Raw genomic sequence first — 26,093 nt, 5'->3', positions numbered from 1 at the left:
GAATGTTTATCAGTGGGTCTGCTCACATACAAGCTAAAGGGAGAGGTATCCCCAAGCTTCTACAAGAGCAAGATTAGACTCTGAGGGAGGGGATATTTTGTAACTTTCTCTTTCCCCAATTTTTATCAGTCAGGATAACTTACAAAGAACTATAGCAAGCACAAAGGATTTTCCATTTGGTTCATTTCTTTCCCATGCACCCTCTTCCTTTTTGCCCTGCTTTGTATTTCTTCTGGCCAGAGCTCCTTATAAAATTGTTCAGTATCTGTTTCATGAAACTGCTCACTTCATTGTGCCTTTTTGTTGCAATGTGTGCTGATAACAGTGTATTTAGTATAGATTCCAGTAACATAGGAACGTGCAAACTTTCTGCCTTTAAAGTTATTGTTTGAACCCTTCTTTGTTTTTCATTCTCTCTACAGGAGGGCTTTTTTCACTGTAGTAATCTGTCTGAATAAATGCACATATAAATAAGCTACCTTACCATGCACAGTTGAGTCAGCAAGCGTAAGAAAAACGGTACATGCCTTCATAGCAGTTAAATAGGCTTTTACATAAGTTTTTAAATAGACCTCATGCAGAACTAAGAGAACCAATCCATTCACTATGAATTAGGTAAATAAAGTGGGGTTTAGTCTTGCCAATAATCTTACATTTAGTTAGAACTTTCATGCCTCAAACTGGATAGCAGGTGGTGGTTTTGCTGGGAAAGCATTATTGGGTCCTGCTGTTATACTGAGGCACATGATTTATTATACCACCTTGGTACAAGGCATGTGGGAGCGGCTGTTAGGGAGAACAGGAGCTAAAAGGTGAGCTGAGCAGTCTTAAGGAAGGAATTTTAGTAACAGCCATGCCTGGCTTTGTGCTAGTCTTTATCTCATTGTTTTCTTTGTCGGTACATAATGCCTTAGCCACACTGTTTAAATGTAGTTATTGATGACCTAGTCAAGCATATCGTTTCTTTGTTAAGTATGCACATGGGTGCTGGAACAACTGGTATAGTGGAGGTGCTGAGAAATGGCAAAACCTGTATATGATGGAAACCGCTTCAAGCCGGAGGGTGCGGCAGCACCCTTAGCACCCCTCATTCCAGCACCTATGTTTGCACAGTGATTCTTCTCCTGAACTGGGTGGGGGACTCATAGACTTTAAGGTCAGAAGGGACCATTATGATCATCTAGTCTGACCTCCTGCACAACTCTGGCCACAGAATCTCGCCCACCCCCTCCTGTAACAAACCCCTAACCTATTTCTGAGTTATTGACTTCCTCAAATCCTGGTTTAAAGATCTCAAGGTGCAGAGAATCCTCCAGCAAGTGACCTGTGCCCTACGCTGCAGAGGAAAGCGAAAAACCTCCAGCACCTCTGCCAATCTGCCCTGGAGGAAAATTCCTTCCCGACCCCAAATATGGCGATCAGTTAAACCCTGAGCATGTGGTCAAGACTCACCAGCCAGCACCCAGGAAAGAATCCTCTGTAGTAACTCAGATTCCACCCCATCTAACTGTAGAGTTTTATTTTCTAGTATGCTTAAGAACACATTGCTTAAATGATTCCTCTACCCCCAGTTATGGAAGCTGTGCTTGTGAAAACGAGGCTTGTTTGTAGCCTTCTACAATATGTAGTGTGGGCAAGTTCTAAGTCGTCTTAGTTACATTAGCTGTGTGCCCACCTTCAGAGCTGTTCAGAAGTGTGGTACAGTGCAGTGGTTGTAACTGGCAGAGGGAAAAGGGGTGATTAGAAGACAGAGGAAGCAAAAAATAAACATGCAAGCTGGTACGCCTGAGTTAATCAGCATATTTTCTTTTTCTGCTTTCTTTTTCTGCTTTTTCATCTTTGTTCTGTAAAGAGAGTGAGACACTTTCTCAAAGTTTTCCAAGAGAAGCCTGCAGCTGTTGAATAACAAAACAGTTAAGACCTAGTATTTGTTTTGCAAAGATTATTTTCTTGTTCTTAAGAATAAGTTTTTGTTTAATTGCCTGTCAGTGTGTAAATGTGGCTCTAGTTATTAGAGAAGACATTGTCTTTGAATTTAAAAATGTAAGAGTAAAGAATACAGACCATGACTATTCCCTCTTTGTTTTTAGGTTGCTTTATCCACCTTTGCTGTTTATGTACTGGTAGATAAGAACAATGTCTTGGATGCTCAGAAAGCTTTTGTTTCCTTAGCCTTATTCAACATCCTCAGGTTCCCACTGAATATTCTTCCTATGGTCATCAGCAGCATGGTACAGGTAAGATGATAATATTAGTGACTGATTAACTCAAAGTGATTATTTCTATATATAGTGGCTTTTTTGAGGTCTGTGAATGGTTTAAAGCCTTACAGTCCTGTGTGCACATAGAAGTCTCTTCTCTCTACTCACCACTGAAATGCAGTCACCTTAGAAGGTAAAAGTTTTTGGGTCCCTTATTTTCCTGTGTGTTTTGGCTTGGTCTACACTTGAAAGTTACATTGACATAGCTATGTTGGTCAAGGGAGCTGTGCCAACATAACCCCCAGTAGAGGTGTAGCTATGTCGATGGAAGTGCTTCTATCGAGGTAGCCAATGTTGTTCAAAGAGGGGGTATTACTGCACTGACAAAAAACTGTCTTCCTAGGTGTAGGATGCATTTTCACTGGAGGCAATGCCAGCGTAGGCATGCTGGTATAACCTCTGTAGCATAGATATACCCTTTGTACAGCACCGAGCACCATCAGACCCCAATCCTAGTTGTGCCCTCTGCATGTTACTGCACTACAAATAAATGCCTGTCTGTTTTTTCCACTCTGAGGAGGGGGTGGGTGAAGTGGCTTGTGGTGGCTATAGTGGGAAGAATATACTGGATTTAACATCTAGTTAACAAAGCAAAATGAAATAGTATTTTTTATAAGCTGTGTGTAAAATAGTTTTTCAATTGTTTCATGTTTAGGCAAGTGTTTCTTTAGAGCGTCTCAGGTTGTTTCTCTCGCATGAAGAGTTAGATCCAGATAGCATAATCAGAGGTTCTATCAAAGATGGTAAGTCCTTATTTTGTATAGTTTTTTTATTTGCTTCTAGTTTGTTGTTTATTTCCAGTGCTACAAACTACAAGTATTGGAGCCCAATAGAGCATTTTTTTGGGTGGGTTCTAAAGTGTGTCTGTGGGCCTTTGTAATGAACTTTTTGCAATTTGTGGCAGTTATGTATCTGGCAAGAGAAATCTGGGTTTTTCAACTCAATTTTTGTGCAATTTCTAAGAGCTTTTTTCCCCCCTTTCCTTTTGTCCATAGTATAAAATGCTCATATCCAGTGTCAGTAAGAAACAAGGAAGGTTATTGTAATTTAAATTAATCAGCTTTAAAGGAACACAGTGAACACCTTGCAGAAAAGTAATTTTCATGTAGCAGTCAGCGTAGGTTGGAAGATGGCAAAAGCACTCCCGTACAGAAAACCCGAATCACTTTTGTGGAGAGCATCTAAACCCCACTTCTGAGGCCCAGAAAAAGTCAGCGTCTCCCCATCACAGTGACACATACCTCTCTTCATTTATAGAATTGCGTGTAGTCATCCAACTCTGCTTAAATACAAATAATACTACTCCAGTCTCCCATTCTACACAGAGAATGTCATTCATTAAATTTGTGCAGTATCTAGCGCAGCAGGGCCCTGCCTGGTAGTGACCTTTAGGTGCTGCTGCAATATAAATTTATGTCTCTGTGGATTTATCACAGAACTGTAGGGTTTTGTAGAATCTTAATGCTCCATATTATAAAATGTGCTGCTCTTACAGCTGGTTTAAACCCTGATAAGTGATTCCCTAGTCATCCTTTTTACAAAGGCAATACAATATTCTCACACTCATGCATTCAGGTGGGTTCTCCATTACTAGATCCACTTGGTTTTCCTATCAGCAGAGTTTCTTGCTATGACCGTTGTCTGCCGCCTTCCTTTTTTTTTTTTCAATTGAATCGTGTGTCCGAATAAAGTCCAGCTTCCTTAACTGGATTCTTTGTTGGCTTTACAGTGGTAAAAGGAGTAAATAGTAAAATCTTCTCCCCCGCTCCCCCACTCCGCTGGGATCGGTAGATATGAAAGTATGTCTCTAAAGCAGTGTCTCCAACCTTTTTACAGCCAGGATCACTTGTTGAATTTAAGAGCAACCCAGGATCGAGCCCCTGCCCACCCACATTGGCTTGCTCTCCCCCACTCTTACTCACTTTCACCAGGCTGGGGCAGGGGAGTGGGGGCTTGGGAGGGGATGTGGGCTCTGGGCTGGGGCAAAGGGGTTTGCAGTATGGGAGGCCGCGCTGGCCGCTTCCAGGAGTGGTGTGGGGCTGGGGCAGACAGGGAGACTGCCTTAATGGCCCCCAGTGGCACCGCCGTGTAAAGTCCTCAGGATCGATCAGTCGATCGTGATTGACTGGTTGCTGACCACTGCTCTAAAGTCTGAAAAGCGAATGTGCAATGTGGCATTGTAGGAGAAGTGCCTCTTGCTGATTTTCAGATCAGAATTGCTGTGTTTACAAGTTAGGGCTACTTTTTCTAATATCAGTTTTCTTAACTCAGCCTTCAGTGCTTCCTTTGAATCGTAAGTCCGAATAGAATCCAGCTTCCTCAGCTGGATTTTTTGTTGGCTTTACGATCGTAAAAGGAGTAAATAGTAAAACCCAATTTGTTGGGAAAGGAAGCAGATAGACTCCCTGTGTGTATTCAAAGTCCTGTCAGTTGAGTATCAAGGGTAATATTTTGATATACTTGTGGTTCTTGCCATACCTGTGCCATGGCCAGCAAATGATTGTAACTTGAGAATCCCAGCCCTGTTCGTAGAATCAGTCAAAATGGAGCATGAGCTATTAACGAAAACAGTGTACTGGAGTTCTGATACTAAAATAGCATTGGACCTGCCTGTGTGTGTGTGCCTGGATTTACTTCCCACGTCACAGTGCAATGTGCATCATATCACTCTTTTTTTCTTACTGTTCTGCATCTAAACATAATTTTTCTTTCATTATTTGCTAGCTGAAGGAAGCATTATTGTTAAGAATGCAACATTTAGTTGGTCAAGAAATGATCCTCCCTCACTGAATGAGTAAGTATTGGTATTCTAATTAGTTCTGGCTTATAATTGCACTAAATCTTTATCACTTTTTTAATTGTTTCTGTGTAGCTTGAAGTGTGTGCATCACTGCACAATAGATACGCTCTGCTAAAATGGTATGTCTGTGCTCCAAAGAGCTTACAACCTTAAAGGAACAGCGATACAAACACATTTCACTTAGTCACAGATAGGATGTTTCATGCTTTATAAGGTGTGTGGGTTTTGTTTTGGCAAGGAGTAGGGGAGACTATTGAATGGGAAGGAAGCTTTTGCATCCTCTAATTAGGAGTCTCGCTCTTTCAAGCATACAGGCTGATATGAAAGAAGACAGTTAGTTATTAGTGGGGTAAGGAGTCAAAAGGAATAGCCAGGAGAAAATCTGGTGTAGAGCATATGCAGTGGGCTAGGGTAGAGGAAGAGAATAATAGAAGATGGAGGTAGGAGCAGAGTTCTCCGGAGGCTCAAAGTGATGAGAATAGCTTGTAGTTAGTAGAAGCTGTGAGCTACACAACTAACCAGCCCCTTTCTTGTTTTATGACTTCGTCCATGGGGCTCCTGACACTTGTGTCCCCTTCCCTGCTATGCTTCCACCCTATTGTCCAAGTCTCCCCCTTAAACATATTATCTGTAGCTCTCTTCATTCCAGTACTCGGCGTGGGTAGGAGAGGAACCTTGCAAAATCCTCGGGATGCACACAGTGCTAACCAATGCACCTGCAGGATGTTTGCTGCTGAAAGCCTTCCCTCTCCCTATCCTCTCCCTTGTTTTTTATCATGTGTTTTCTGGGACACAGACATTGCTTGGTGTTTGTAAAACACCGTGCATATTTATAGTGCTGCATAGACAATACGAGGTAAAGCTGGTGCGAAGAGTTTCAGGAAAGGGTGAGAGTATCAGACTGATGGGCAAGAATGGTGGTCTTGGCAGCTGCTTTTTGGAGGCCTGATCACATACTGAGACAGTACGATTGTTTATGTATAGGCAGAGCTGAGCACGTTCCACATATAGAAGTCTGAATTCTCAAACTCATGTTCTTGTTAAAGAAACAATGGACTGTATTGCAATTGTCAGCAGCTATAGAGTGGGTATTTGGTGTTTCTCTGTATTTGATACTGTAATAAAATGCTCACCATTATTTGTGTGTGCTATTGTATCAAGCAAGGCTGAACTGGGTGTGATTTATTTCAGCATTAATTTCACTGTCCCTGAAGGCTCCCTGATTGCCATTGTTGGACAGGTTGGCTGTGGCAAGTCTTCATTATTGTCTGCCCTTCTAGGAGAGATGGACAAGAGGGAAGGATATGTGGCTGTCAAGGTAGGAAATGTCTGGATAACAGTTCTGTTGTTTGTGGGTACTTCTGAGGTAATAACACTTCCATAGCATGCGGGGGGGGGGGGAGCCTCTCAAATAACAAGTTTTTTTTAAATGCGTGAGAATGGAGTGGAATTGTACTTGTGCTGCATTATGATGTACATAGAGGCCTGGAAGTGTGCATGGTGTATTAAAATTTTGTTTTTATCATCAAAATATCAGGAATATAAAACCTTGTTCCTATATTTGCAGGATTTGTGGAGGACCTAGAGAAATGATTTGGAAGCTCACTCAGCTCTAAATTGAAAGGGAGAGGGCAGGGTTGAATTTCTTACAAAGACTTCTTTTCCCGCTGTACATTTGTTCTTAATACAGATTTCAGTCAAAAAATCCAATGTTCTAAAACTATCTGAAAAAAATCATTTCCCTTCTAAGAAAAAAAAAAATATAATTGACTTGCATTTTCTTTGTACCTATGATGGAGTTTTATTAATTCTGTCATCCTTTGAATCTTCCTGGAAAAACAGTGGGCAAGACATGAATTCTCATGTTGCAACCCCCATTCTCCTCTTCCCCCCTTTTTTTTAAACAGAAAAAATATTCAACACAAGCCGTCTTTTTCCTTACACCCTGTTGTATGTGACGGGAAAGGGGGGAGAAATACTCCAATCTTTCATTTAATCATTCAGCATTGACAAAGGCATTTCTGAAGAATTCTTAGTCAAGATATATGAGCCTGAATGTCTTTTTAGTAGGGCTATTGATTAATCACAGTTAACTCCTACCATTAACTCAAAAAAATTAATCGCGTTTAAAAAAATGAAGCGCAGTTAATCACAGTTTTAATCACATGGTTAAACAATAGAATACCAATTGAAATTTGTTAAATATTTTAGATTTTCTAAATTTTCATATATATTGTATTCTGTGTTGTAATTGAAATCAAAGTGTATCTTATTTCTTATTACACATTTGCACTGTAAAAATTATAAACCAAAGAAATTGTATTTTTCAGTTCATAGACTCAGAAGATTAGGGTTGAAAGAGACCTCAGGAAGTCATTGAATCTAACTGCTCAAAGCAGGACTAACCCCAACTAAATCAAAATTCACCTTGGACAAGTACTGTAGTGCAATTTCTGTAATGAAAGTGCAATTTACAAATGTAGATTTTTGTTACATAACTGCACTTGAAACCAAAACAATGTACACTTCTACCCTGATATAACGCCGCCTGATATAACACAAATTTGGCTATAACGCGGTAAAGCAGCGCTCCTGGGGGGCGGGGCTGCGCGCTCTGGCAGATCAAATCAAGTTCAATATAACGCTGTTTCACCTATAACACAATAAGATTTTTTGGCTCCCGAGGACAGCGTTACCTCTAGGTAGAGGTGTAATACTTCAGAGCTACAAATCCCCCCAGTGCTGCTGCTTGTTCAGCCAATCGCTAAGACAGGCAAGTTTGTTTACGTTTACAGGAGATAATGCTGCCCTCTTCTTATTTACAGTGTCACCAGAAAGTGAAAACAGGTGTTTTCAAGGCACTTTTGTAGCTGGCATTGCAACGTATTTATATGCCAAATATGCTAAACATTCCTATGTCCCTTCATGCTTTGGCCACCACTTCAGAGGAAATGCTTCCATGCTGATGACGTTCATGAAAAAAATGTGTAAATTAAATTTGTGACTAAACTCCTTGTGGAGAATTGTATGTCCTCTGTTTTACCCGCATTCTGTCATATATTTCATGTTATCGCAGACTCGGATGATGACCCAGCACATGTTCTTTGTTAAAAACACTTTCACTGCAGATTTGACAAATGCAATGAAGGTATCAGTGTGAGATTTTTAAAGATAACTACGGCACTTGACCCAAGATTTAAGAATCTGAAGTGCCTTCCAAAATCTGATCCGGACGGGATGTGGCGCATACTTCCAGAAGTCTTAAAAGAACAACACTCCGATGTGAAAACTACAGAACCCGAACCACCAAAAAAGAAAATCAGTCTTCTGCTGGTGGCATCTCACTCAGATAATGAAAATGAACACGCGTCGGTCTGTACTGCTTTGGATCGTCACAGAGCAGAAACCATCAGTAGCACGGGCACATGTCCTCTGAAATGCTGGTTGAAGCATGAAGGGACACATGAATCTTTAGAGCATCTGGCACATAAATATCTTGTGACATCGGCTACAACAGTGTCATTAGAATACCTGTTCTCACTTTTAGGTGACATTGTAAACAAGAAGTCGGCAGCATTATGTAAACAAACTTGTTTGAGTGATTGGAAGTAGGAATGAGTGGACTTGCAGGCTCTAAAATTTTACATTGTTTTATTTTTGAATGCCATTATTTTTATACATAATTCTACATTTGTAAGGTCAATTTTTGTGATAGAGATTGCACAACAGCACTTGTACTAGGTGAACTGAAAAACTATTTTTTTATTTTTACAGTGCAAATATTTGTATTAAAAATATAAAGTGAGCACTGTATACTTGGTATTTTGTGCGTAATTGAAATAAATGTATATTTGAAAATGTGGAAAATATCAAAATAATTAAATAAATGGCATTGTTTAGCAGTGATTTTTTAAGTTATTTTTTTAATTTTTAATTTTATCATGCGATGGATTTTTTTGAATCGCATGACACCCCTACTTTTTAACATTCACTACTTCTATAGAGCATGTGTGTTTGCATGGAGAATTCAGCAAGTTTGATGTTGGGGGAAGCATGTTCCATTTGAAGCCCATTCCCCAAAACATACTTGCAACATGATTGCGGTAGAAGAGAGGGCACGGCTAACCTGAGCTGCCACAGACATGTGCTGTTTTAGCATGAGAGCTAGCGCATCTGTAAAACACACTAGCACTGTTTCCCCAGTTGTATGATAGGCATCGTACATATCTTACAAGGATGTTGAATGTGATTATTGTTTGCATGATGCTTTGAGGATGTCTGTGAGATGTTGTTTAAATAGAGTGAAATACTGAATAGCTAATTTTTGTTTCTTATAGGGCTCAGTTGCCTATGTTCCTCAGCAAGCCTGGATACAGAATGCAGCTCTGAAGGACAATATTATCTTTGGGAGGGAGATGAAAGAGAGCCAGTATAAACGTGTGATTGAGGCTTGTGCACTTCTACCTGATATAGAGATTCTTCCTAGTGGAGACAGAACAGAAATAGGGGAAAAGGTATTGAGATACACCTCGTATCATAATGGATGTAGTCATTGGAATTAAAGATACATACTTTCCATTCTAACTCCCTTTTTAGAATTGTACAGAACTTGAAAATCTTTGTAGTAAAAATCTGTCAGACCAGGTATCCACCTGAAGGTGAATTTTCTTTTTTTTTTCTTTTTTTAAATATGTATAGTTGAGCAAAAGTGGTGCTTTTTGAATGCTAGGAAAACTGGGGAAGAGAGCCTGTCCCCATTAGTAGATTGATGTAATTAAAAGGATTTTTGTTATTATCGTTAAGCAGTCCAAGACCTGAACCTTGATGAGCAGTATAGAAATCACCCTCGTTGCTGAATGTTTAATTTAACTAAGTGCTGAAAAATGTAAAGACCTATGAACAGGGACTGAAGTCACCAATGCAATTGGCCTAGAGTGACCATAGCTGTGGACTTGCTAAGGAAGACAGCTTGATGCTTCACTGGGCAGACTCTTTCCAGCAGCTGACTCGTTGGCCCCAAAGGCCCCCAGTGCCCTTACAAATCCACTTTCCAACCAAACTAAGTTAAGCTCTCATCCAAGTACAGCCACCCCTCACTTGAAAGGAGCAGGCAGCTAGGTCAATTGGGGAATGGGGAAAACAGGAGGAGAGCCCTTGAAAAGCCATTACCTAAGCCCCTGGACAACATGCAAAGCATACAGGGGTGAAGGGAAGGCGCCTGCATGCTTTGTAAGGTGCACAGAAGGAGCTCCCTCACCGGTGCATCCTGGGAGTGTGCAGCGTCTAGGGAGAGTGCCTAAGGCTCACAGTTCTGGTGGGTGCTCTAACCAAATAGTTCCAGATTGTGCAAGATAGCAGAGCCAGAGTGCCAGACCACAGCGGAGGAGAGGATTTTTAAACAGGAGTTCTGCACTTCTGTCTCTGAATAAGGCCCTTGCAAAACGTGCTCTGTCTTGGCTTGCTCTCATGATAACTACAGACATGAGTTTGCAAATGGGTTATTTTTCAGAGTATATTTATTAAGCATGCCATTTTTCACTCGTAATATGAAATAGTTCCTATACAATCAAGAACTCCTCTTTGCATCATGGAAATTAAATGCTTGTTTATCAGTACAACACTGAATACAATCATATTTAAGATGCTTTCCTTACACTAGGAAAAATGTAGGAGGTGCATTCCATTCACAAAACTCCCACTTTTAATTCATGGAAATCCTGTGAATGTAAAGAGTTACAGGACATACAGTAGAGATTATTGTATTACAGTGGTGCCAAAAGTCCCAATCTGGAACTTCCTCTCCTCTTTCTTGTGGGAGGTACTATAGAAACATATAGATAGATATGGTCCCTTCCTCTCTATAGTGTTTCATGTGTTTAGAGGCCCGGACAGATGTTAGTTAATGTCTAGATTTTTTCCATACATATCAGAAAAGGAGGCATTGGCCCACGATTTTTAGCACTGTTAAGATACTAAAATAATGTCTATTATTTGGTATGTTTATCATGAAGCTGCATCTCCTCTAATGCCTTCACAAAAGCCTCCTATGACTTTTACCCTCCTTCACAAACTGAAACAGCTTATTTTACTGTAAAACCCAGCAGCACTTTATTTCCTCCTTCTCCAGGGTGTGAATCTCTCTGGAGGACAGAAGCAGAGAGTCAGCCTTGCTCGGGCAGTTTACTGTAATACTGATGTCTATTTATTTGATGATCCTTTATCTGCTGTTGATGCCCATGTTGGGAAGCATATTTTTGACAAAGTTATTGGACCAAAGGGAATCCTGAAAAACAAAGTAGGTATTTTTAAATAATACTTCAGATCAGAGTGATTTTTCCATGGAATGATCCTTTCTGTGATTTAAGCTTGGTTCACAAGGTTCCAAGAACTAGAAAGCTCCTTTGAAACAACTTCATCCATTTTACTTCCCGGTTATCACCATTTTTATTCCTCAATTCTATTTCCAATTGGCTCTGACTTGTTACATGATCTTATGAAAAGCCACATGAAACATCTGGACCTGGCTTTACTCATTTATAAAATGGAGAAGTGATGTGAAGATGTAGCCCAAATATTTAAAAGTATTTAGGCACTACTCGACTCAACATTGCAATGCTAAAGTCTTATTTTCACAAGTGACTGAGGTGCGTATGTGCCTAAGTCCCAAGGACTTTCACTGAAACTTAGGTGCCTAAGTCACTTTTGAAAATGAGAGACATGCTCCTAGGTCAGTCAGATGTTGCAAATTGAGCAGAGCCAGAGCTTTAAAAATCTGGACTTAGTGTTTATAAAGTGCTTTGATCACCTCTGATGAAAGGTACAATAGCATCAGGGCGCAAAGTATTATGAGAGAGTTCAGTGACTCCAAAGGCCTAAGATGCAGGTCAGCTGGAGAAAACGACAATTAAAAAATGAGAAATAACTTTTTCTAACAATTACCATGTGCCTGTGTCATAAATGGATAGGTAAGGTAAGGGTTAAGTTTCTTTTACCCCTGGGCTTTAACATGGAAAGGAGGTTAATCCAAAACACTAACTGACTCAGGGCCATCCTCCATCTCTAATAGTATAGAACTTGTGCTTGTTTAAGTCAGCGGGCGGAATATTGTATATACCAGGGGTCTTTGTGGTGGTCTCAGCTGTGAGTAAACAAGAGGTGTTCCTCCTGAACTTTGGCGCCATCTTAATCTTAGAAGTTTTGTCGCTGGTTCGGGTGATAATGTGGCGTGGTTAGTGGCTGTAAGGGTGAGCGCGATCGTTGCGTTTGAGATCGCACGAGTGAGAGCAACCGGTAATTCGGATCTAATTGATGAATCTTTGTGATGTATTTATCTGTTTGTTAATAATTTGTTGAGCCTATTGGTTTTAATTGCGGGCTATTTCTAACTCGAAGCAAGATGCACCTGATATCGCCAGTTTATATCCTCATAATAGGACAAGAATGATGTTCTTATATCTAAGAGTTTATTGTGTTCTATGTTTTTTTTTTTTTAATATGAAGACTATTCTTAAATTCGTGACTTGGGTGCCAACTTCAGGGACTCCATGGGAACTGCTACAGTGGGATGGCGGGTCGACTGAGAGAGCTGGGACTCGACCTTAGCTCCCTATATTCACAGATCACAGACCCTTTTACTTTAAGCGTCCGAACCGCTGTGGAAGCCAGCACTGTTCGATGTCTCTTTGTTTTTATGGTACCCAAATCGGTTAGTATGTGACAACATTTGCTCTGGCTACGGTATCTCTTTGGTGCACTAGTGTCTGCGGGTTGGCTACACTAATGTATTAGCGAAACTGCTACTGTTGCATTACACAATGAAGACCACGTGTGTCACATGTTGCCTAGGCTCATAAATAGTCTACTATGAAGAATTAGCCTGGCAGGATTCAATCCGTAATGTACATTAGTTGTTATACTTCTTTTGCGCCACACAACGCTATGTGGAGGCTAAAACAAGTGGTACGCCTATACCTCCCAGTACGGCGATACACACTTACGGAAAGCACGATAAATACTTCTATAGATTGCGAAACCTATAGCTTTTAATACCGTAACTTGGGTATTGTGGGGGCTGACCAAGAACCCGGACCCGTAGTAGGTTTCATAGGGGCGAATTTGGAATCTAAGAGCAGCCTGGACCATCCCCACTCTTTCCCCTGGATTTCCGTCTGCTCTCGGATGGCACCAAATTGCCCCTCCCCCCTCTGGTGGGCAACCCAAAGAATTTTTCCAAATTCCCCGGGATGCTCAAGAGCAGGGCAAAAATCCCTTATCCCTTCCTGTCCGGCTTGCCCAGAACATCCGTTAACATTACCTCGATGAGGGCAAAAGCCTGATCTCTTTTCTCTCCGCTTTCTCCCCGCCAAGCGATAGAACGTATAGTACTCCACCCCCTCAAAGACAAATTGAAAGATGCAAAATGCGCAACCAGCCTCTTGGCTAGTGCCATTCGCCTTCCGGCAAGCAGTCGTTGCCTCTGCGAGCAATGTACTAAGGAAAAAAAGCCTTCAGGCCCAGCCCACAATAGAGGAGGTACAGGACAGAGATAAAGGATGGGAAAAAATTGACCATCTTAATTGAGACGTAGTGATCTCTTGTGTCTCTCCGGCGACGCTCACTAATCCCTACTGAAAGCAATAGGAAAATAGCCCACAGCCTGGCTTTTCCCTTCCCTTTGCCTCCCTAGGAAAAGAAACTTCCATCACGTTATTAAAAGGAAGTCTATATATAAGAAAAAAAAAAGAAAGAAAATATAAAAACAATATTCTTGCATTAAGAAACTCAATACAGGCTCTTGCTTATAAGAAGATAGCCCAATTAAACCAGTCCAAACAAATTAACATACAGGTAAATACACGCACAAAGATCAAATCACTAGGCGAACTTAGCGCTTGCAGTTCCTGGGTACTACAGATGTTTAGAAGAAACTTTAAATAAGATGGAGTTAGGAGCGAGAAAAACAACCCTTGTTCCCTTACTCCACAGCTCGAAGCAAACAAAAAGACCGAAGTTAGGGTAATAGCAACGATTTCCCCAAGCCCTGACTGTTTAAACAATCCAGTTCTCTGATTGGTCCTCTGGTCAGGTGTTTGGTTACCCTTTCCAGGTAAAAGAAACTTAACCCTTACCTTACCTATCCATTTATGACAGCCTGTTGTGTGTGGTGTTATGTACATAATTAAAATCTGGTGTGCGACACCTACTGCAAGAATTTAACACTTAGTTACTGTTTAGAGAGAGCTTTGTACTCAATATATATCTATTTATTTATATTTTTTAACATCTAGACTCGGATTTTGGTAACCCATGGGGTCAGTTATCTGCCTCTGATGGATAGAATTATAGTGATGACTGATGGTAAAATATCTGAGATGGGCTCTTACCAAGAGCTGCTAAAGCAAGACGGAGCCTTCGCCGAGTTTCTTCGTACATATGCTAATGCTGATCAGGATGTGGAGAATGGAGGTAAGCTTACAAAGAAACTCCATTGAGTTAAGATGATGTGCTGCTTGCTAGTGGGTTTGTGGTAGCATGCTTCGAGTGCCTTTCCTTCTCCATGGTAGATCAAAATAGGCAGGGATCCTTGTTTCGTGAAGGTATCCGTGATTGGCTAGTAGAATTGAAAACCAGGTATTCAATATTCAGCATAATAGTGAGGTCTGTTGAGCTGTAGAATAATCTCCTGTGGAAGCCCAATCATTAATCCTGTCAGATTGTCCAATACAGCTCTGCAGTCAGTCTAAGGCTGGGCATCTGTTTACTCTAAAGATCTCTAAAAGTCATGTATCTCTGACTTCTTATCCACAGGGCTGGTGAGTCTCTCACATAAATGGAACCTTACTTAATCTGAGAGCAGCTGTTCTTTTCCCAGCTCTTCCTGTTACAACACAGCTGCTTCCACATTTAGAGAATGCAGGGAATCTTTGTAACTTTCTAGTATTGCACCTTGTCTGCAAATCGTGGAAGAAGGTCCAATGCCTCCCAGTCTGATTTTCTTACAAGACCTGCTCAAATTGTTTTCTGGATCTGTTCCCTGCATTAATGTTCAAATACAAGCAGTGTTTTTAGTGTGCTTGGCTGCTGTTACGCTGATATTCCCTCTGTGCGCATAGGACGTGTTCTTTGGCATGCACCCTCTACTGATGCACACAAATGGCAGGTTTTGCAGGAAATGGATTACTCCTGCTGATTTTTGCATAATTCACACGTGTCACCTGGAGTGCTGCATGGGTGTTTAGTGCTCAACACTCCATCCTGCCTGAACATTACTAGCAGAACATGAGCAGTGCACTGAACCACAGAATATGAACGAAGCTGTCAGAGGAGCCATAGAGCTGTACTGAATTGTTGCCTGTCCTCTCAGCCAGGAGAGAAGCGAGAATAGTATTCTGCCCTCTACCCCGGGCCAGGAGAGGGAAGTGCAGTGCTTACATCCCCCTTCTGGCAATGGGAGAGGTGAGTGGGAAGGGAATGACAGGAGGAGAGAGGCTGACAAAGAGAGTGACTAGGGAACAGGGTGGAGAGTGAGGCCAGGTGAGAGGGTCTGTAAGGTAGGAAGCAGAGTTGCCCTGTTTAGGCCCTGTCCTTGTCAGGCCATAGAAAGCTATGAGAGTCCTCCTCTGATTATTGGAGAAAGCAGAGCAGAATGTGCCTCCTTGGTGAGAGCATGTATTAATGTGTGTTGTAGAAGAGCTGAGCTTGTCTTCTGAATGTGCTTATTGAATCTGCTCCACTTAGGTTTGCCAGGTGTCGGTTTTCAACTGGAATGTCCAGTCGAAAAGGGACCCTGGCGGCTCCAGTCAGTTGCTGACCGGGCCATCAAGTCTGGTTGGCGGGGCTGTCAGGCTCCTTACCTGGCTCCGCGTGCCTCCCAGAAGTGGCAACATGTCCTTCTGGATCCCAGGCAGAGGAGCAGCCTGTGGAGCTCTGCACACTGCCCCCACCCTGCATGCCAGCTCTGCAGCTCCTATTGGCTGGGAACTGCAGCCAATGGCAGCTGCGTGGGCGGTGCCTGTGGGCAGAGGCAGTACATACTGCGTGGAGCCACCTGGTCACCTCTAGGCCTAGGAGCTGAGGGACATGTCACTGCTTCCAGGGAGCCCCCCCAAGTTAAGCATCGGCCGGAGCCTGCATCCCAGTACCGTCCCACACCCCAACCTCTTGCCCTAGCCCTGAGTCCCCTCCCACATCCTGAACCCCTCATTTCTTGCCCAAACCCAGAACCTGCATCTCCAACCCAGAGCCTGTACCTCATCCCACACCCCAACTGCATGCCTAAACCCCTTGGCTCCATACCCCAGCCTGGAGCCCCTTCCTGCACCCCAAACCCCTCATCCCCAACCCCCTGTGCCAGCCCGGAGCACCCTCCTGCATCCTGAACCCCTCATTTCTGGCCCCACCCTAGAGCCCACAGCCCCAGCTGGAGCCCTGTCCCAGCCCACTGAAAACAAATGAGTGAGTGAGAGTGGGGGAGAGCGAGCGACAGAAGGGAGGGGGATGGAGAGAGTGGGGAGGAGGCCTCTGAGAAGGGGCGGGACCTTGAAGAAGGAGTGGGGCAGGGGTGTGGCAAGGGTGTTCACTTTTGTGCTTATTAGAAAGTTGGCAACCCTAATGCCACTGGACCTTTTGTAGGCACAGGCATTCTGGGAAAGGTATGGTTCTCTGGTTAACTCGCTGAACTGAGACCCTGAAGATCTGTTTCCTGTCCCTGTCTTAGGCTTCTTGTATAATCTTGGGCATGTCACTTTAATCTCTGTCTCAATTCTCATTCTGCAAAATGGAGATATTTTCATACTTCACTGGGAGAGCTGTGGGGCAAAGTAAGGATTGTGAGGTTCTCACCTACCGCTGGGACAAGTGCCACAGAAAAGCCATTACAATAGAAGAAATATGATTAACTTGCACTCTGTATAGAATTAAAGAAATAATACTTCGGGTTTGGAATCAGCTAGATGTACTCTTATTTAAAGGATATCTGATACAGACTTCAATTTATGAGCAGACTTCAGAGATGTCGGAGAAAAACAGAGTTCTCACTCTCAGGTTGGGTGCAGCAAGTCAGATACTTTATTTTCTCTAGCAATTGCGTGGCGGGAAAGAGCAGAACAGGTCTCTCCCCAGGTAAACAATTACAGCAAGCATTTATACCTTTTGTTACATACAATAATGGGCGACAACTGCATTTTGTTTATTCATATGTCCTACTGATATCTAACACAAGGTCACAACAACTTCTCATACAGTTCTTTCCCACTCACCTCACACAATCTTCGCTTCTACAAATATCGCGTTATTAGGGTTACAGCTAGCCTGACTCTTGCTCACACAAGGGAACTGTTCGAATATGAAATCCCCTCCAAATCCCTGTCAGTTCTTTCTCTACTTCCATAGAGAGAAGGATTAATCTGCCTTTTGCTTTTATAATCTCAATAAAATTTAATACTTTGCAATTTGAACAGGTATTTATTTCCTGTGACTTGCCTAGTTCTAGCCTTTGTCAGCTCACTTATGCTGTTTTTTTTGCTTTTTGAAGGCTTTGTACATGTAAACATGCTTGAGAAGTATGCCCTTGCTTATGTTTGAAAGTCTTTTTTCCCATTGGTGTGCTGGGTATCTTGTTTTGGAAAGAAATCCAGTGTTTTGAGTATGCTGCACTTATTTGCCATGATTGCATGTAATTCTTAATTACTGTGACCCAGATGAACACAGGGCACCTTTTGTTGTTTACTTATGCAATGTATTATCCTAGTGTTTTTGACTACTATTTGCCCTTTAGTTTTGGGCAAATCTCTTTACCTCTGCTTTTATTTTTCCCTAGCCGTAAAATGGGGGTATTGCTCTCTGCCTCGTTCACATGGACTAATTTACTTTAAAGGGACCATATAAATGAGAAGTCTTTGCTTCTAAAGTCAAATTACTGTGTGCGTCTGTATCTATAGGCTCATAAGCAGACTGTGTAGTCTATGGAAACTAACAAAAAGGAGTCACCACTGTACTAAACAAATGTCCTAAACTCCCCTGGCCTCAATATGCATCTCACACCTCCAAAGCTCAGTTTGGCTGCCTACCCTCCCATGTCATCTTAATGCTGTCTCAGCCGTACACAGCTTTCTGTCTACCCTCTCACAGCTTTTTTCCAATTTACCTGTTTCCTGCTCCTCTGTTAGTGCCATAATTGGGCTATCCATTAGTCTAACCTTCTCACTTGTTTATTCCTCCCAACTTGATTTAGAATAGCATAAATGTCATGCACTTTCAGCTGAAATATTTATGAAGGGCTCCAGCCTTAACTTCTAATTTTTCTTTCTAAGTCTGGAACTACTTTTGGCAGGGGTGGGGGAATGGGGCGGGGGGCAGCGGTCTTAGTAAACTTTTTCATAGCGGGTAATCCTTTGATATATTTTTTTTTATCGCACACTTTACCATTCTCTTCTTGCTTCCATTAATATACAGCTGCAAAGAAGGGAGAAGGAGGTTTGTCGCACTCTTAGCTGATAGCCCTTTTCATTTGAATTCAATTTTTATTTGTCTTTTAAGCTGTTTCATCACCTTCTTCCCCCTTTCTCTCTCCCTCCGCCCCTGCCCCTCTGAATCCTGAACACAGATCCAAAGACAGGAGAAGACAAGGAAGGTTTGTGTTGGTTTGCTCAGGTGCTTTTCTGCATGTAGATAGTGGAAATAGTTGATTGTGATGGAAAAGTCAATGTGTACGTTTAAACTCAAAATATTCGTAATAATTTACCGTTCCTCCTTCACTGGCCACAGGTAACTCCTTTTTTGCCACATGGTTTTATGCTCTTCGTATTAGGGCAATAGACATGACTGTGTTTTGTTAGCTCATGTGGCTTCATCATTGACAGATGAAGTTTCACACTACATGAAGAATAATGTTGGTTAGAGTCTTACTTCATAACAGTAGGGAGAGAGCACATTGCTTTTTAGTACAATGCATGAAAATAGTGGCTTAAACTTCGGCATTTGGTACGCTGGCTTTTCAAAAATAGAATTTATGACAATAACAAATCTTCATCTATAATAATTTTAAGGTTGGACAAAATGTCCAAAAAAGCCGAACACTTTCTCTGTAGCTGTTCAAAATGTAGTGTTTTTATACAATGTAGAAACTTTTTTTCCTTGTTAAACTAATATTGCCCAGTTACTTAAGTTACTTGTAGAAATTGGAAGCCACAAAAGCAATGTTCATTTTGACACCGAGAGAGGTTTTATTTTCTTAAAAAGTTATTTTAAATATAATATTTATGGCAACTGAAAACTTGCAGAACAGTTGGCTACATTCTGTTGTGCAGAAGATTTTTCACAAGATGTGATATTCCATCCCAAACGGGACTGACTGAATTGAGATCTGCCGGTGTGAGATTCAAATGAGTATTTATTGAGAAACTTGCCAAAAAAAAAATTTAATGCAGGGAAAAAAGAATTCTGAAAAATTCTCCTGACTAAACCAGTTGTCCTGCAGTTTTGGCTCTTCAGTCTTCACCCTTCCAGATGTTAATGGCCCTTCTTAGTCCATTTCACAGTGAGGAAGATTGGTATGTTTCTAGATCTGGTGAGAGTAAACACTAAAAAGTTCTGAAAACTTTTACTGATAGGTTTTTAAGTTTAGTTCAATGCAGCCTAATTTTTTGGCAAGGTGGGAAAATAAATATGAAAGATGGAAATCCTTAATAAATATCCCATTGACAGAGTGAGGTGGGTCTTGTCTCTTAAACATCAAACCTGTCAGACAAAAATTGAGGGTCCAATCTTGCAGATGCTTATGAATTAAACGAGACCACTAACACACATGAGAGTTTGCAGGATTGATGCATTCATGATTCCTTCATTTCCTTTTTCTAATACCTGTTTAGTATTATAACTATATGACCTTATGATTTGAAAAGGAATTCTTCAGTGGTGATACTAAGATATGAAATAAGGATAATTACTAGTGAGTTTGCATCCTCACTGGTATGGTGCCAGGTTAATTATACTTCTGAGAGATTTCCTTGTTTCTTGAATACTGTATTCAACATGTGCAGAAATATTTCACATACAAAATTAAATCTGACTTTGAAGAGCCATTTGGGAGCTGTGGGCTTTTTTTAATGTGGAATAAGGGTTGCCATTAAATTCAGTGTTTGCAATTGAAGGGAATATTGAATGCTTGACATTCTTCATCTGGAAGTTTTCCTAAAGAAATATTGTCTGGGTAAAAACCTAAATGTAGTTTCTCACTTTTAATAACTTACTTGTAAACTTCTTAGTTTTAATAGTGTGATGTTTTCATTTATTTTTATGTTTTATTCACTGTTTGCACTTCACTCATCATGGACAATGAAACAGCACCAATCAGTTTAGCTTTCTGACTCTGCAGCATTAGCATGATGCATCAGTGTTTCATTTGCAAACGCAGCAGAGAATGCCTTAAGTCAAACAGCTGCAGTTCAGTGGAGTTTGGTGGTGGTGGTTCAGAAAAATAGTTGATGGAAACATTGAACATCTTTATTTTAAACAAACGTTTTTAGGTCTAAACAAATAATTGTCTACCTGTTAAATGCTATTTTTTAATAGATACAAACTGACTATTTTTGGCTGTATTCAGCCTCCTTAAGAATGTTTGTTTGTGTGCAGAATTCCTTCTGGGTTAAACACTGAACAGCTCTGCATACATGGAAACATTATTGCCCAGACTAAGGCCAGGTCTACACTGCGACTTTAAATCGGTTTAATGGCCGATATACCGATTTAACGCTGTATCCGTTCACACGACGTCGTCATTAATATCGAGTTAAACGCTCCTTAAATCGATTTCGGAATCTCTCCAAACGAGAGGAGTAGCGCTAAATTCGATAGTGATAACTCGGATTAGGGTTCATGTGGACGGAAATCGACGTTATTGGCCTCCGGGGGCATCCAGAGTGCAGACTGACGCTCTGGACAGCAATCTGAACTCGGATGCAGCGGCGAGTAAACAGGAAAAGCCCGCGAACTTTTGAATTACATTTCCTGCTTGCCCAGCGTGGAGCTCTGATCAGCATGGCTGGCGATGCAGTTTGAAATCGAAAAAGAGCTCCAGCATAGACCATCGGGAGATACTAGGTCTGATCGCTGTATGGGGAGACAAATCTGTTGTTACCAGCTCCGTTACAGAACACGAAATGCCAAAGCGTTTGAATAAAAACTCCAGGATACACAGCGCTGTGTGACAAGCGTAACGGGACAGAGACTCAAATGGACGCTCATGAAGGGAGGGAGGGGGTACTGAGGACCAGCTATCCACAGTCCACGCAGTCTCTGAAATTATTTGCATTCTTGGCTGAGCTCCCATTGTCTGTAGGTTCAAACACAGTGTCTGGCGTGGTTCAGGGAACAGCTCCTCAGTTTATTTCCCCCACCACCACGTGAAAAAAAAAGGGAAAGATTGCCTGTCTATGGCGTTTGCTCAATGCACTCCGCGAAAAAGGCGCCAAAGGGTTGTCTGCTGCCTTCACAAAGGGAGGGTGAGGCTGTACCCAGCACCACCGGGGCAGTGTTTCTGCCCCATCAGGCACTGTGCTCTCACACGGAATGGGACTATGGGATAGCTGAGGAACACTACCCCAGTGCACCGCTCCTGAAATCGATGGTAGCTTTGGACCATGGACGCAAACAATCGATTTCGGGATCCCACTGTGGACGCGCTAAACCGATTTTATTAGATCTGTTTTGTAATATCGGTTTAAGCTAATTCGAATAATCGTGCAGTGTAGACGTACCCTAAGAGAAGGTGGACTTTAAGGAAAAACGTCATTGATTTGTGTGTGGAAAACTATGAAATATAGATGTGTCAAGGTCTGGATAGCGACATTAGCACTGTTTCATAGAGTTTCATTTAAAGTGCCTGGAGAAAGCTTTGAATTTAATTCTTCTTGTTATCTTTGCTGTTTCACAAGCTACATAAACTTCAAATTTGATTTGGTTTTCTAAGCATTTCGGGTTAACTTGCCTAATGCAATACTCCCTCTGGTACTCGAATGGATTTATATGATGTATTAAGGGGACGTAACACCTATTTTTTGCTTTGTTAGATTTCTAGAAAGGCCTTTCTAGTTACTCAGCCTCAGTAGCAGGTACTTGATTAATCCTATTGGAAAGTTTGTTGTGCCTGCCGTGTAGTGCGTGTTTAGGGTGCTGAAGGAAGCCAGCATTTCCAAGTTATTCTGAACGTCTCTTCTACCTCTGCATAAAATCAGAAAAAGCTTTGTGTGGTTTCTGGTTTGCTCTAAATAAAAATAACTTTTTGCCTTTAATGAATAGTCAAGGCATGAATTTTTGAAGAGTAGAAAAAGCTTAGAGCGTCCTTTGAATAGCATAGCATGTTCTGTGCTGTGAAGTAGATGTGTGCGTCAGTGTCAAACAGTTCTCATAATCTAATTCAAACTACTAAAATTAGTGTGCATTGAGTAGGAAAGGAGCATAATATTCTATTGTCTTTGCATTTGCTCAGCAAGATTAAGATTCAAACTAGTGCTAAAAAGTATGATTGTTGTTGTTTAGTAGCTACCAGTGTGGTGCTTTACTTTATTGATGATGATATAACAGTCAGTGCGTGTGTCCTCTTTGTGCTGCCGGCCAGTATCTGCGCAGATAGCTGACACAGCAGACCCCGAGAGAACCCCCAAAGACCACAGACTTTATTAGGATACGAAGGAACCTGAGCCAGGTTTATTGTCAAATGAAGCACAGTAATAGTGTCCTGTAGACCTTACAAGACATACTATGAATTTGTGCCCCCTGGTAATGGATTGGCTCAGTCAGTGGCAGGACTTTCCATTGCCCCCTAGGCCAGACAAAGATGTGCACTTCAGGACCTACTTTTATACAGTTACAGGACAGATTACTTATTCCTACTGACGTATTGAAGTACAGCCCCTTGGCTTATTAGGGTGCTGTCTCCTCTTTGATCGTGTCGGTTCAAACAAATCTATCCATCATGTTGTTGTCTTTTTGACCTTGTCTTTAATAGTCACCTGCCTGTTCCTTGTTGTCTCTGTGGTGTGTTCTGATGCTATTTGTCACAAGTTCCTCTTATTAGCACTTATGTGTGGATGCACCTGCTTGTAGCAGCCCTCTTCTTGCCAGCTTTTGTGAGTGAGGCCTGCCTCTGGCTCACAGCCCAGCTTTTGCTTAGCAATGCCTGGAAGTACTTTGGTTCAGGCTTCAGGCCTCAGACTGGGCCTCTAACACAAGAGTTTGTTGCAGTGCCCAGGGCCGGCGCTTCCATTAGGTGACCTTAGGCAGTCACCTAAGGTGCCAGGATTCGAGGGGCAGCATTTTGTGCGCTCCCCATGGGGCGCGCGGGAGCTTCTGGTTCCACTCCCATCACGCTGCCGAAGAAGGACCTTCTGCCGACGTGCCACGGAAAACAGCAGCAGGCAATTGAGCAGCTCAATGACTGCCGCTGTCGCCTGCAGCATTTCAGCGGAGGGTCCTTCTTCAGCGGCGCGATGGGAGTGGAACCGGAAGCTCCTGTGCGCCCCATGGAGAGCGCACAAAATACCGCCCCCCAAATTCTGCCTAGGGCGCTAGAAGCTCTGATGCCGCTCCTGTCAGAGCCTCATCTTACTACAATTGTTAAAACCTATTAGAAGTAATTACCGTATAGAGTATTAATTGCTTCATTGTGTTCTCTCCTTTGGGTGCAATTTTGGTGTGCAAATATTTGACTGGACTTTGACTATGACTTCTCTAGCTGTGACCAACTTTGTTCATTTTTGCTTTTCCTACAGATGCAAACAGCCCAACTGTGAAAGAAGGCAAGCCAATGGAAAATGGTGTTCTCGCAAATGAAGCAACAGGAAAACCGATACTTAGGTGTGTAGTTATTTCAAAGCAGAGTAGGTCAAAGTGCACTAGGGAACTATTAGTGCACGGTAGTGTGGTCTACACGGACAGTTATTGCGCAGCACACTAGTATGCTATACATTTACAGCCCAGTGTTCTCTGCACTTTCTCTTCACCTAGACAAGCCCTTAGTGTTTTCCTTCTGCTTTATGCTGGACAGTTTTCAGGCTACTCTTACCATTCAAAGTTCAGTATTTCTGCTCCTCATGAGAATGAGTTTCCTTAAATAAGTCTTAAATGTCTTTTGACCTGAGCAAGACTTGGAAAATAGTCTCTCTCCTTCATGCTTCCCAAAGAGAACATCTGAGGCTGTTTTGTAGTTCCATAGTGTAAGCCTTGTGCTAAGGAAGTTCACATGCCAGCAAAAATTGAATATCCCATGAAAATCTGAGCCTGTTCCACTGCATGAGTTTGCATTTTTTGGGGAGCTTCATGTCAGGATACCCACAAGTCAGTCCATTCCTTCTTTAAACATCATAGAGATGAATATGCCCATTTCTGGAAGTAATTTGACTGCAAATTTTGAAGGCTGATGAGCCATGTATTAAATGTATATGATTTTCCAATCCTGCTGCTGATGGGAATACTCTTGAGTCCCTGCATCTGCTCAATACAAGGGCAGGTTCCCGAAAGGCAGATTTTTATTTTTTTACAAAGGAATCGTTCTTCCTTGAGTTTGATTGCTCAAGCAAGAACTCCTCTCTGGCTTGGCAGTCCTTTGTGTACTTACTCTGAAGCATTTTTCTTCAGGTGCTGAGGAAGTGCACTCAGGCAGAGAAGAGCGGGTCATTGGTGAATACTCACATGCATTCTCCTGTTAGGGAGGTTTCTGTCTGGCTCAGCGAAGCACAGAGTAAAATTGTGTCCAGACTTGTAGACCTGGGTCACAGAAATCCATTTGCCAAGTAAACAACTGGTCCCTGTTCTGATGGCTTGCTTAAAAATGTTTTTTCAGACAACTCAGTAACTCGTCAACTTACAGTGGAGAAACAAGGAAGTCTTTGAACCAGACTAGTACAACAGAGCTTCAGAAGGCACCAGCAGAAAAGAATGCTTGGAAACTCACGGAAGCTGACACAGCAAAGACCGGGAGGGTGAGATTTAATTATTTCATTTCCAAATTTTAGTTCATCAAAATCCCTGTGATTCAGGAGAAAATGGCATTCAAATGTGGGAGCAAAGTGATGTAGCTGCTGGAACTAGCAGTGCTGGGGTGCTGCAGCACCCCCTGGCTGAGGAGGTTTCCGTCATATCCAGGGTTCACAGTTTTGGTTCAATGGCTCACAGCACCCCTACTATACAAATTGTTCCAGCACCCCTGCAAAGAGCAAGTAACTAGTTTGGGGAAGGAGGTGAACACGTTTTTGAGTTGACAGACCATGTGTAACTTCATTAATTGATTGTTTCTAGACTCCGTGCAAGTAAACCTGCGTCCCAGGTTTGTTTGTAGGCGCAGGAAGGGCAGAGAAGGATAAAATAAGAGCTTCACTTACACTGGTGTGGCTGGCACTATTACCTGGCAAGCTAGAAAAAATGAGGTGAAAATTTCAGCTGCTAATTATAACTCTATTGCAGTCACTTCTTGGAAAAAGGCTACAAGGTTGTGACAAGCTCTGTGACCTGAGCCACACTCTAGAGGGATTGGAATTGCCAACTGGATTAAAACCAAGTTTCCACTGTCAGATCCAAGTGCTGAATCCCAGCGCACCCAGGGGGGGTTGTAAGAGATCTGTGAGCTAGTACTAGGAGGGGAAAATACTTCTCTGCTGCAGTATAGATGTCAACTGTTTCACTTGAATCTTTCTCTAAATGTAGCTTATAACTTGAAGTTCCATCCATACATATTGGGCAGTAACCTTGGGCTCAACTTTTCCTTTGGTTGTAGTACCCCCATCTGCCTATGGTTGGATCCTCCTGTTAAAAGGTGGGAGGATCTTATGGCTAAAGCTCAGAAACAGAAATTCTGTTCCTGGCTCTGCCATAAATCTCCTGTGAGCTTGTGAAAGTCACTTAATCTGTCTCTCTTTCTCCATGCATGTAAAGGCAGCAGTGCCTACCAGCATCCCAGGGCAGTGGAGGGTCACTGAGCTAACCTTTGCAAGGCATTCTGTTAAAATGTGGCACTGGTGCTGCCAGGCATTATCTTTCTG

General features: G+C 42.1%; 1 protein-coding gene across 1 annotated transcript in view; it reads left to right on the top strand.

Annotated features, from left to right (window-relative positions):
- Window positions 1–26,093, top strand: part of LOC116830835 (ATP binding cassette subfamily C member 1 (ABCC1 blood group)) — a 100,084-nt gene that overhangs the window by 61,956 nt on the left and 12,035 nt on the right. Inside the window, 10 exon segments of the mRNA XM_032790481.2 lie at window positions 2,091–2,237; window positions 2,917–3,004; window positions 4,986–5,055; window positions 6,253–6,379; window positions 9,399–9,575; window positions 11,189–11,356; window positions 14,349–14,526; window positions 18,665–18,691; window positions 23,829–23,913; window positions 24,899–25,037. Coding sequence (XP_032646372.1) covers window positions 2,091–2,237; window positions 2,917–3,004; window positions 4,986–5,055; window positions 6,253–6,379; window positions 9,399–9,575; window positions 11,189–11,356; window positions 14,349–14,526; window positions 18,665–18,691; window positions 23,829–23,913; window positions 24,899–25,037 — 1,206 coding nt within the window.

This window comes from Chelonoidis abingdonii, chromosome 9, assembly GCF_003597395.2.
Source record: "Chelonoidis abingdonii isolate Lonesome George chromosome 9, CheloAbing_2.0, whole genome shotgun sequence".
NCBI classification, from domain to species: domain Eukaryota; kingdom Metazoa; phylum Chordata; order Testudines; family Testudinidae; genus Chelonoidis; species Chelonoidis abingdonii.
This window is presented reverse-complemented; position numbering and strand designations above follow the sequence as displayed.